General features: G+C 41.9%; 2 protein-coding genes across 5 annotated transcripts; both read right to left on the bottom strand.

Annotated features, from left to right (window-relative positions):
* Positions 1 to 2,930: 2,930 nt before the first annotated feature.
* LOC103452040 (uncharacterized) lies at positions 2,931 to 5,409 on the bottom strand. The gene has a single exon (XM_008391512.4). The coding sequence runs from the start codon at positions 5,304 to 5,306 to the stop codon at positions 3,429 to 3,431; it is 1,878 nt and encodes a 625-aa protein (XP_008389734.1). The 5' UTR covers positions 5,307 to 5,409; the 3' UTR covers positions 2,931 to 3,428.
* Positions 5,410 to 7,537: 2,128 nt separating this feature from the next.
* LOC103452038 (copper methylamine oxidase-like) lies at positions 7,538 to 13,003 on the bottom strand. Of its 4 annotated transcripts, none has more exons than XM_008391510.4 (12): positions 12,523 to 13,003; positions 11,961 to 12,070; positions 11,521 to 11,826; positions 11,309 to 11,421; positions 10,872 to 11,220; positions 10,565 to 10,780; positions 10,244 to 10,480; positions 9,765 to 9,950; positions 8,898 to 9,038; positions 8,523 to 8,791; positions 8,199 to 8,280; positions 7,538 to 7,932 (listed from the first exon to the last, which is right to left on the bottom strand). In XM_008391510.4, the coding sequence occupies exons 1-12, from the start codon at positions 12,734 to 12,736 to the stop codon at positions 7,810 to 7,812; spliced, it is 2,346 nt and encodes a 781-aa protein (XP_008389732.1). In that variant the 5' UTR covers positions 12,737 to 13,003; the 3' UTR covers positions 7,538 to 7,809.
* Positions 13,004 to 13,245: the final 242 nt, after the last annotated feature.

Genomic DNA, 13,245 nt, shown 5'->3' with positions numbered 1-13,245 from the left:
TCACCGTGAGATCTCACCACACTCCACCGTGAATCTGCAAGAACCCAAGAAACCAAAACATCCATCTCTACTCTCTCACTAGGGCATAGCACCAGAACACGAAGGGCACTTTAAATTTCGCCACAGAAGACCAAGTTTTTTGTCAACCATTGATAAAAAAAAAGTTTGTATATTGTTAGGGAAGTTAGGGTGAATTGGGGAAAACATGGGAAGCAAAGGTCGAATCCTGCCTTCTCACATGTGTCGGCTACTTCCTGGACCCAACCCGTTTGGCTCGAGTATACGGCCGCCCTATGGCGCCTATCCTCCGTTTGATATGTTGCCTCCTCCTCAAGTTATGGAGCAAAAGCTGGCTGCACAACATGTGGAGATGCAGAGGCTTGTGGTGGAAAATCAGAGGCTCGCGCCCACGGAAGCCTGAGGCAAGAGCTGGCAGGTGCCCAATTTGCAGATATTACATGCCCAGATAGGAGCTATCAAGTCTAAGAGAGAACACCAGATAAGGAGCCTTGTGGATAGTATAGCTAAGATGGAAGCTGACCTAAAGTCAGCCGAGCCTGTTAAGGCAGAGCTACAGAAGGCTCGAGCCGAGGCCTAGAGCTGGGTTGTTTCAAGGCAAGAACTGATTGCCAAAGTACAACAACTCAGGCAGGTTCTTCAGAGGGCTCATGCGGATGTGCAACAGATTCCAGCTTTAGTTGCACAGCTTGATGGACTTGGGTAGGAATATCAACTCTGCAGGTTCGCTTCAAACACCACCCCTCCTCCTCAATGAGGATCCAACGGTGGCAGAGCGAGATCCATGTCACCTGCTCCCGCACCTGCACCTGCAAATCATGTGCAGTGGTACTACCCAGAGTACGACAACTGCACCTGCACCTGCAAATCTATGTCACCTGCTCCCGCACCTGCACTTGCAAATCACCTGCTCCTGGGGTACGGCAACTGTAGACTCGAACTGCCATCCCCACTGTTTGAAAAAACCCAATCGAAGAAGATAAGACTTTATATTTCTTTATGCTATTTCCCAATTATTCTATAAATGGTGCCCATCTTTACTTTTCTTTTATCTGCCTCAATTATTCTATAAATGGTGCCCCATCTCTTGCGAATACCACGGGAAAAGCGGAGATAAAGATTCTTTTCTCATAACAATTCTATTATTATTTCTTGCCATCTGGGAAAAAGAAAAAGAAAAAAGAAAAAGAGCTTTAAAATAATTGTTTATTTAATATCTTATTATTTCTGTCATGATGGCTAATTATAAAATAATAATTTTATTATTTTTATGTGATGATGATTTATGATTAAATAATATTATTTCTGATATCACATGATTACTATCACGTTATTGATTTATACATGTGATTTATCAAACAACTGAATAAATTATTTATTCATGATTATATATATATACACACACTTTTAGGCAATACCTAATATATTGTTGATTTATGCAGCATGTCATTTATCAAACAACTGAATAAATCATTTATTCATGATTATATATATATATATACACACACATTTAGGCAATACCTAATATATATTGTTGATTTATGCAACATGTCATTTATCACACAACAGAATAAATCATTTATTCACAGAAGGCACACAATACAATATTTTGCCTTGACAAACTTTGTCAATTTGATTTATTCATTATACGGTCGTACTTATACTGTCATTTATTGTCAGTAATTATTGAGCAACTATATCCACTGATCAACATTGTTGCTAATTAAAAAAGTCTACCAACTTATAGACTGATGAGCCACGTGCTCATGATAATCTCTTGTCTGACCGGACACTCACTTACTCGGACATTCGCTTATTGGGACACCTATGTGCTTGGACCTAACTCGGTGACCCTACAGATAGCCCTAACTCGATGACCCTACATATGGCCTCGACTCAAAGACCCGACTTGCGGACCCGATCCGCGGATCTGACACATAGACCCAATATGCGAACCCGACAAGCAGACCCGAGTCATGTCGAGAATCAACTCATACTGAGTGGATGTCGACATAAGGTAGATACTTACAATGAGGAATACCATGAGCCGAGCCGCCTCGCAACGAGTATCGCCTCCAGCTGAGCAAACGCCTCGCCGCAAGCATAGCCTCTAGCCGAGCAGCCTCGCAACGAGCATCGCATCCAGCCAAGCAATCTCGTAACGTGTGATACCTCTAGCCGACCTCTAGCCGAGTATTGCTTTATGTTGAGCATTGCCTTGGGTTGAGTACTGATTCAAGACATTTAGCCACTTCAGCCCGTACATGGATTGGATTTGACGTCTCCAGCCAAAAGACTCTCTTGATTGAAGACTTGGGGGACTACTGTTGGTACCACACATATTGGGCCTCAGACTTTGACACATTGGGCCTCAACATTTAGGCCTCATCACCCAACCCATAATTATGTAAAAGGATGAGCCCCTTATTCTATAAAAGGGGACTCCTCCCCCCCCCTCACAAATCGAACTCGGTGAACCCAACAGAGGGCGATGCCCTCACAAACTCTCCCAAACTCTCTCTTTCTTTGGGGGACTCCCCCTCACCTTTGTAACCCATACATACAGTTAGAGAGAAATACAATCAACATCAGTGTGGACGTAGCCCAAATATTGGGGTGAACCACGATATATCTTGTGTTCTTTACTTTCTTGCAGATTCACGGTCGGATTTACGTTGTTCTAAGATCCTCCGGTTTTGTGCATTAAAATTTGGCGCCGTCTGTGAGAGATTTTTTATGATGTCTTTACCGTGACTTAGGCATGTTTTGGAAACTCAGCTAGTTGAGATTTTTGTTTGTATGAGAAAACTTGTATAATTGCTCGCCATGGTGGACGCATAGCATCCAGGTGTTACTGTTCTCAGTTTCGAACTTTCCCGTGCAAGTTGATTTTAGTTTTCGTGAACAAATCGTAAACAATGTATAGTTGTTCTTTGATTATCATGCTAGTTTGTTACAGGGACGACAGGCCATGAGGCCGATAATGAGTGCACAAGAGAGCCTCTACAACTGGAGTAGGTCCGACCTCTGCTGATTCACTAATTTTGGAATCCTACTCACCAAACAATTCAACTGTTCACGAGAGACTTTGGCTAGGACAACTCTCATGCTTGCTCTTGCTGTGATCAACATGGAGTCGGGCGCGAGTTGCAGGGTTTTCAACGACCAAATCAACATGGAGTTGTGATTTGGGCGCCGCGCGACCAAATCACAGGGTTTTCAACGACCAAAGCTCAAAAGATTAAAACGAAATGCAACTGTTTGCACTTTTATCTTATTAATCAACTATCTTTCGACGATCCCTGTTTCCTTCCATTCAAAAAGTATCAAACTGATGATCCTAGTACTACCGCACAGCACGATCGTACCCCGCAAAACCGTTTCGATCTTCTACCTTCGAGAATTTGTATTCACGGCACAAATGCCATCCTTTGCGAATGACCTCCAGTGTGGTACAGATTGAGGTGATATATCGCCTTGGACACCAACTCTCTCAACTCGGGATGTTGGGGGAGTGCACTGCGGTCAGCCCCTTCAAGGACTGTCAACACCCTGGTCGGTTCCAAAGAGTTGGTATTCCCAGAGTGCAATGCAAGGTAGCAAAGAAGAATCAATCCGTGCAGCCACGAGTGTTCGTTTCCTCTTAGCAGTTTCATCAGAGGCGGTATAGCGTTGGACTCAATTATCCTCTTCGAATGCTCCATACAGAGAAAATTATCCGGACAGGCAAACTTCCCCAGTGCAATTGCCGCTTCAGTTCCCATGTCAAGATCTTTGTGGCTAAGTTGAGTCACTAGCGGACCAATGACCCGCGTCTCTCTAGCAGGGAATGCCCTGGCAAGCAAGCCAATCGATTTTACAGCAGGAATTTGCAGTATCGGGCTGTCCACCTCTTTGATCAGTCTCAAGAGCTGATCCACAACCGCCTTGGCAGCCGGAGAATTGGTCTTAAACGCGGCTCGTCTAAGTTCAGCATTGGATTCAGCCGCAGCCGTTATCTCCATTATAGTCATCAAACAGTTGAATTGCAACTCACCCTGTTCCTTCTCCACCAACTTAGCCAAACAAAGCAAACCTTTGGTCTCAGTTATCCTCCTACCATTCAAAACACTGCCCCTGGCAAGCATCCACAACGCCGCGGCGCAACTAATTTTCAGCTGAAGCTTAACATGAGGCTTCTCATTCTCCCTCTCCTTCCTATGATGCCCGCCTCGGCTACTACCCTCCGAATAATAAGAATACGAAGAACTTGAATACGTATTCGAATGAGGTCTATACATACTGTCGCTGCTACTGCTACTGCCTCTCGATTGCGGTTTTGCTAATGTGCTCTTCTCTATTTCCCTATTAATCTGAATCAGAGAGTGAATGCTTTGCTTACCCAACTGATCATTACTCTGATCCTCCCCAAACATCTCGAACGACAGTAGCGTCACCAGCGGCCTGATCACATTCTCCCTGGCGAAATCCTCCTGGGAAATGCTGTCATGCTCTGCCATCCGAGCCACCAGGGTCGCCACATGGCTCTGAACCCTCATCGGCGAGTCGCCCAGAACCTGCACAATAATAGGCACCCCAACCTCATTCACAATAGCCTTCACCTTCTCCTGATCGCCCGCCAGATTATAGAGCGCCGTCGCCGCCGCAATTTGGGCATCAGGCGACGAGCCCTCCTTCAACAATTTCAGTAGCGGCGAGACTCCGCCTTCGTCGACAATAATCTTCTTGTTCCGGTCGTTGTCCTGCGCCAGTGAGGCGAGCTCATTGGCGGCCTCGATACGATGCGGCAGCTGACCCATTTGGACGGTGGCGATGAATGACCAGACCCACGAGAGAATCGGGTCGTTGCTGGCAATCGGGGCGAGGGAGAGTTCAATTCCGTTATTGCCAGCGGTGTCCGGGTCGAATAAGCTGAGCAGCCACTTCATGTCGCCGACGGAGGACTCGAGGAAGTTGAAGAGCTTCCGGAAGTCGGCGGCGCTCGTGATGGTTACGACACGTCGTAGGATGCTCTGGCGCTTGCACTTACGGACCAGGGTCAGGGCCCGCTCCAGATTCTTCGACACCTCGGCGACGATGCGCCGAATCGGGCGCTCGTACAGAACCGGGGCTGCCGTGGCCAACCGGACCACGGTTCGGAGCTTCTGCGAGAGACGATCCACCTGCTTCCCCACCTCGGAGCACTCCAGCTTGAACGACTCCGCCTCGTCGACGGCGGTCCGGACCCGCTCCGCCAGCAGAATCGGGTGCGACAGTTCGTCCTCTATTCGGCTCTCCTCCGAAGCCATCGCCCGCTGGAATTTCTACTGTGTGTTTTGTTTTGCAGAGGGCGAGTCAATTGAGTCAGCGGCCGAGTTAAAAATGCGGGGGAAGAAGAAGGGAATGGTACTTTGTCAGTTTAATACTCGTCCATATGTTTGCGTGGGTGTCAGGTGACGGCTGGTGGGGAATCTAAAAATTAAAGTCACTCCCGGGAAGGGCGCGTGGATTGGAAATTAGGATAAATTATAGTGTGGTACACTAATACCACGTCACTTGTCGTACTCCTACTTAAAATCTGACATGTGCTTCTATTTTGTACGGTTAGAAATGAATTGGTTTTACTTTTTTAATTTAAGTAATTAAAATTTAAAAATTGTGAAAACCCAATAAAACCTTTCCCAATTCCAGAAACCACCTATCCCACTCCAACCCCAATTCCAGAAACCACCTATCCCACCAAATGAAATGAAATTTAAACAAGATAAACCCACCAGTAACCACCTTTGTTTTCATAATACGCATGGAGTGAAAGTGTGAGTGATTACGTTCATTGTTTTTCAAAATCTATTTACATAAAAAAAACAATATATCTAACATAAGCAAAATTTAAAAAGAGTAAAACAATAAAAAATAATCGATTATCAGAAGCATAGCGGTGTGATAAGATGCTAGTTATTCATAAATCAAAATAAACAACTTTCTATATCATAACGAAATTTAAATTGTTGGTTTTTTTTTTTTAGTTATTTTGTTGTGATAGGTGGTTTCTGGAATTGGGGTAGGTGGTTTTTTTTTTTTTTTTTTTACCAATTATGGGCAAGGAAAGAGGTCAGGGGAAAGCCCAGAGGAGGATAATTGTTTGCCAAACTGAAGTTTGGGTCATGTTGTGCAGAAAGACACAATCTTTGAGAGATCCAGATGAGTAATACGATGTTCTCTATGATTCTGTTCTTGCGTCTCTGAGAGACCCAGAGAAGTGAGAGAGAGAGAGATCGAAATCATGGTAAGGAATACGATCTCCTACATTTTGTTTTTTCATTTTTTGGATTTATTTAAAAAGTAAAAATAATATTAAATTCCAGCTGTATAAAAATAATGACACATGAATAAATTTTTGAAAGGAAGTACCACGGCTGACGTGGTACTACATTACTATACTATAATTACTCGGAAATTAGTGGGGAGACGAGCCAATTAGTCTTCTCTGTAACCGTTTTTAAGGTACTTTGTGCTCAGACGAACTTTCTAACCCCCCTGTATTTTTTTTGTTTTTCGACGTTTTTAAGGAAGGGAGTGGGGTCCAGTTGGAGTGGGAGTTTTTAGTAAACTCGGAATTGGAGCGTGGATGAGGCGATTTTTCTGAAAAAAAAAATAAATACTCTGTTTCTTGGTCCTTGCCTGGAAATTAGTGCACAAGCAAAATATGCTCGTTGCCAAAAGGACCAACTGTTGATCGGAAATTTCCATTTCTCAATTTGCCAAAAGGACCAATTGTATTCTGAAAATGTTGGTGTTAAACAAAAAATAATTGTACTATGTTTAACACCATCATTTTCAGAATACAATTGTTTTTGGTTAAAAATTTTGATCTATAACGAACTACATTAGTGTACCAAAAAATATTATAATGAATTAGTGTAAATTTAAAAAAAAAAAATCATGAAATTACACAAAAAAAGAAAGAAATAAAATGACATGAAATATAAATGTTCGCATTTGAATAGAACCAAGAGACTAAATTCAATTTTAAATCTTGTACGTACATTGATATTTAGTACTACGGTATAGTGGTAATACTTTTCACTTGTAAGTGAGAAATTTTAAGTTCAATTCTCGCCAAAGGATAATTTGAATCACAATATTGCTAGCTTATTGTGAAACTAAACTCATCTAAGCCCATCTCCCTTCTCATTAGTGTAAATAATAATGTTTTAAAAAAAAAAAAAATCTGGTACGTACATTAATCTAAATTTGATCTTAGTTAAGAATTAAAATCTAGTTTTCTGTTAATTAAACCTCTTAACAAAACAAAAGAAAGGCAAAGTGAGCAAAGCCTATCCTATTCCCATGCACAACACTTTCAGCTTCTCTGGGAACAAAACCGAGTTTACTTATGTGATTACTGTCTTTGTTTTCAAAAGTTGACGTTTATAATTTAACCTAATAAAATATATATTATTAATTAACAAATGAACCCAGGATTAAGACAGCCATAGTGGGCGGAAGAATTATATAATAACAAATATTAACAACCATGTTTAAAATGAAATCCATTTATTTCAGATATTACAATACATAAATTAAAAAATAAAATAAAATAAAGCCACCCCCATTCGGAGCATCACATTGTCATTGTGTATTCAAAGGGGTCGACAGAGACGTTTGAGCACCAGATGTTTTATAACATGGTTAGCAGTTCATCGTCTACCTTTAAAAATAATTAGGAGCTCATAAGCACGCCGCATTATTTAAATACAGATGGGTACGTACAATCTCTCCCTGTGATTCGTACGTAGGTACGTCATCCTTTCAGAGCTTGGCGAGTAACCCGCTCTGAATAGGTTTTGCAGCCATCCCGTTGTCCTTGAGGTCCAACTCGCATGTGCTCGGAGGGACGTCCACCGCCGGTGAGCAATTAAAGAACCCGTGCGGCTGCGTTACAAATAATAAGGTGAATCAGTATCATGAAGCTTTTATCAAATCTCTGTGTGCACTTGGGAGGTAGCAGCTCACAGGTACCAGAGGTGCAAGTTCGTGTAAATCCATATGCCTATGATCACATGAAGTACTGATTTCAAATTTTACACGTGTCGATAGCATCACAGGTTGAATATAACTGTCCTAGGAAAGAGGTATAATGTAACAAATCTTATAGACAAGTGAACATTTACGAAGAAGTTGAACAATATGTTGCGTACCATGAGCGTAAAACCAATACGTTCCACAGGCATAACCGGCCAGTCTTCCAGTCGAGGAATGTGTGTCACTCCAAATACATACCTGTAACAATCGGACATCGATCAGATTTTGAACCTCTTTATTCAGTATTCACTTACAGTTAGTTTTCGGAGACCATTTATACCCTCCTAGTTCTAACATCGTACCCTAAAAATTACGATTACTGTTCCCAGCCTAGTAATGGTCAGAGTTTAGGATGCATCCAATTTTTAATGTGACTACGTGCACAACTGCGCACACGCACAGTAACAACCTGGTGTATTAGATAATGCAAGTCCACTCACCAAAGAACAATGTCAGCTTCTTCCAGCGACCGATTTTTCTGAACCCAAGTGGCCAATCCCTCCCCAATACGTGGGTTTTGATTAGGAAATTCTCCTCCAGGATACATTTCATCACGTGCATAAGATGTGACCCAAAGATTATGCTTTAAAAAAGCAGCTCTTCTCAGAAATTTTGCCTCAGAACCAGCTAATGGTAAACAATTTGAGCCAGGTACTAGCTTGTAACCTGTCAGCTGCCCAGTGCGGTTGACGTTTCTGGTGTTTCTGACCTAAAATAACAAAATACCATGTGGCATTTAAGCAATAACATACTTACTTCAGTTGTAAAGAAAATGATTAACTCATTTCTGAAGCAATCAAGGAATGTTGTCTTACAATCCAATGGCGAGCAGATAGAGGATTACAATCGCGCATTGCTTGCAGTTCTGATTTCAGCAATTTCTCCTCAGCATAAAATGCATTGTTATGAACATTATTCTTTCCTGGCTCATCAACTTTGACATTTACTTCAACCACCTGAGGGAAAACAGCAAACAAAGGGAAATAAATAGGGCTGGTTATCAATACATTCAGAGAAAGAGGAAAGAGTTGACTCAGAGGCAATAATGAGGTAAGCAATGCAAATTAGAATTCTACTCTTGAAATTTTAAATTATGAATGACACGAAACTAATTTTCCCATCATTTCATAAAGCACTGGCATCAATTTCAGAAAATCTAGACATCTAATAACCACGGGACAACAGAAAACCAAGCTTCAGAATCTCACATATAGCACCAACATCATAAAAGTTTATCCCAAGAACTTCATATGGGTTCATATAGGCTCCTAATTACTGGGGTTTGGGCTAGCTTTCAGATTTCATATGCATGAGTAGATTTTTCCCACAATGATTTGTGGAGGGGCAAAGCTAACATTTTCTTAGATAAGGCAACATCAATACCCAATGGAAGCTCAGCTTTATTGAGTCAATAAATCAATTGACCCATGAAACACTTGAACAACAAACCAATACAGGACATGAATAATGAATCATAATCGTAGAAGTCTTAGGAGAACAAACACTGGACATCGAATCACAGCAAGACAAGGCTACTTGGTTCTTCAAATGACTTGCAACGGCTATCGATACAAAGACTTGATTTGTGAAAATGAACTTGGATGTTACTTTTATTTTTAAAACCTAATATAACAAACTACCGTAGTATATCAAAGAAAGGATCCCAAGAACACTGGTATGACCTGATTGAAAGTTTCACCAGGCTTACTATCAACTGCCATGTCCATACGAGCCACAAAGAAGTGCTGATGCACAGGTGCATATAGTCCAGGTGCAATAGTTGTACCATACTTTCGGGTTTCTCCTGGTTGCAGTGCACCTAAGCTTAGTATTCCTGTAAGTTTCACCTCAGCTTCAATATGCCCATCCTACAAAAAGCGAAAGTTGATAAGCGTCACCGTCACTTTAATTGCTCACCTCAAACAACAAAATCATACCCCAAAGAAAGGGAGCAGGGTAGGTCAAATGGATAAGAAGCACACAGATATTATGGTAAGTGAATTCAAATGATGCTAACAAGATGGTAGCCCGGCCCCATTACAGTACTGGCCATTTGTAACTTGTAAGAAGTAATTGGTGAACATGATGGAGCAGCTGGTTGTTATCAAGGAAACACAAGAAAATTAAACCCCCAGTGAAATTAAGGCTGATGACAGCTTGCCTGATAAAAATGCCAGTAAAATCCGTACTCATAGTTGGCGACAGTGCAAATAAAAGACACTGTCAACCTTCTAGCTCGTCTAACTTCTGCTAAACCTGTCCTCCAATCCTGATGCTTCCATAAGATTCCATGATCCTCCTCATGCAAGCAAACACAATTTTCAATTGTTTCAACACCCCCGGTGAAATTTGTAAAGTTCGCATCAAAGTACTTGATATAGCCTAAACAATCACAACCCTGCAACAACAAAACCACATCAAAGTGTACTTAATACAAAAAACAAAGAGATATGAAGTGAAAAGGGTACGAAAGTATCCCGACCTTTTTAAGAGAATGTGCATTTTTACCCAGCCCATCTTCCCCTGCATCAAATGCATTCTTCCTGTAGTGTGGATCATTTGGATCTCCGTAAGGAACAACCATCTCAACAAAACTTAACCTATGAGCCACAGGCCTCCGGCCTCGACTACCATCAATATATGCTACAGAATAGATAACCAAGCCTTCCTTGGAGGTAAAACCAATGCGGAAATTCCACTGCCAACCAGAAAAATAAAAAGAGAATAAGAATCAATACATGCTGAAGTGAGACAATCCAATTGTACAGTTCCATAAAATAATCAAGAACCTTCTGCCATTCAACAAAGTGCCCATTAACACGAAAACTTGGTCCTTCAGGCTGAATTATCTGTAGGGGTTTCACATCACTTCGATCAACACCTCCTCGTGTTTCACCTGGAGTATAATTTCTCAGTGGATCAGCAGGAGGCAGGGGAACAAGTTTACGGTCTTCAAACTCAAGAACCACCATATTTTGCATATCCACTAGCACACGGATTCCTTCAACTGGACGAGCATAACCATTTTCCAGAGGGCAGTCACTCTCAGTTCGACAGAAGATGAGAGGTTTAGCAAGCCTGCGGCTAGGAGCATCAGCACCACTGTGATATCCAGTACACCTGATAAGAAGAGACACACTCCGCAACATTATACAGATAAGTAACATAGAGTGAAATCATTTCTCCCAGCGTATTTATTTGAGAGAATCTAAATTTAGAAACTTACCAGGGATCCACCATCACAAGGTCCATATCCTCAATACCCCGCTTCTTCATTGCTTCCCTAAATGGAGGAAAGTTCTTCACAACAGCTTCACATTCAGCATATTCAACAGCATCCTGTATTTTCAGTAACAACGATGAAATTCTCTTTTTTATTTAATAGAAAACACATAAAAAACAATTGAGAAACTACAATTCATAGCTGGGTTTATATACCATGGGGGGCTGAACATCTGGAACAACTTCGGATGAAATGACTTTACCCCTATGGTGACCACCTCGAGTTGCCGCATGCACCTCCGATAGTTCAACAATCCAGATGCTCGTCTCATTTGATTTTTTATTATAAACCACAAGTCTCGCTTGCCTCGGAGGAAGTTTACTAGGAATCATAGGTCCACCCTTGGTTCTGGGAAGCAATGACGGTTGGAAGGGTGGGAAGAAATACGCATCTGCGAGTGCCACGACACGTTTATCTGGTTCTACCAAAGCCACTTCAACAAAGCGCATGCTATCTCTCACCTGCAGAAAACAATAAAATCAATTCCTATGATCCTTAAATGATCAAATCAATCATCCAAACTGAATTCTGGGTAAACAGAATCCCAACCCATATTTTCGGCTAAAACATAATCGATAATCGAATTGTAACTAACCTCAGGAGTTGCTCCAGCTGCCCTGACAGTGGCCACTGCCACTGAGATTTCAGCAGCAGATAAAGGCTCCAAAGGGTGGCTGCTCTGAGCCCTCAACATTACTGGAATGCCTATTTCAACAAATAAACAAGAATCATAAGAAACTTACCTCCGATCCTATTCCGGCCCAAATGGGTAGCATTCAGTTTTCAAAATCTGAAAGAAAAATTCTTGCTTTTCCTTTTCCTCTTCAGCAATTCGAGAAAGCAAAGAGCAGTTAAATCTAAAGGTAACTTTTTTTTAAAGCGCTGGGAAAAGAAAAGGAAACATTTTGAAAAAAAAAAAGGAAACAAAATTTTCCTGCGTGTAAGATTTTGGACCCCAGAAGACTGGAAAGGTGAAATTCATTAGACCAACCAGTACACGTAGAAACTCAAAAGCAGCTCAACATTTTCTTTTACTTTCCTTCACATTCTCAGCAACCAAACACCAAAAATAATCACTTCCTTGTCTTATAAAGTCAAAATCACGATCAGCAAATACAAGCAGTAAATAATAAACAGAAGAGTAAGTTTCTGAGCACCTTTGGTGGCAGCGGTGTTAGTAGAAGGAGCAGGAAGGGACTCCATGGGCCGGATCAAGGTCGGCACGGACGCTCTGGTGCGGATCGGATCCGAGTCCAGATCGGAGGCCGAACCGGTCCAATTTCGAACCGGCTCGCCGGCCTTGCGGAGCAGAGCCGAGGATTCGGCGGATGCAGCGTCACGAGGCGTCGCTTTTTCCTGAGTTGTGGCCATTGGGAAGGGTTATCGAGCTCACCGAATCCGCCGTAGTAACAGTCACTGGAGTAGTATTCCACTGACATACAGCACTGCGTCGTCTCACTCTCAGCAACCCCACAGGCACAGAGATTGAAACGAAACGAAACTTTCTCGCAGCCAGTTGATTTTTCCGGGAAAATAAAAGCCCGGTGGGGGAGGGGAACAGAGGTTACAATAAGGACAAAGAAGGGTATGGAGTGGAGCGATAGGAGGTTGCACTTGTAAGAAACGTCGTTCTGCTGATATCTCAAATCTGTGGGCTGGGGTGGGGTCCTTTACTGCCACGTCATTCCTCCTCCTGTCCAACTCTGTAACACTCAAAATTAAATGAGAAATTTTCCGTTACGATCGATATAATTTGGTAACACTCAAAATTAAATCAGAAAATTTTCAATACGATCGATATAGTTTGGTATCCTACCACTTATACCATTTATTTTATGATATTTAATATATCCAAGTGTATTTTTGTCTCATCGAAAAAT

Source organism: Malus domestica, chromosome 13 (assembly GCF_042453785.1).
Source record: "Malus domestica chromosome 13, GDT2T_hap1".
NCBI lineage: Eukaryota > Viridiplantae > Streptophyta > Magnoliopsida > Rosales > Rosaceae > Malus > Malus domestica.
The sequence above is the reverse complement of the archived record's forward strand: the minus strand, read 5'-3'. Positions and strand labels throughout refer to the sequence as shown.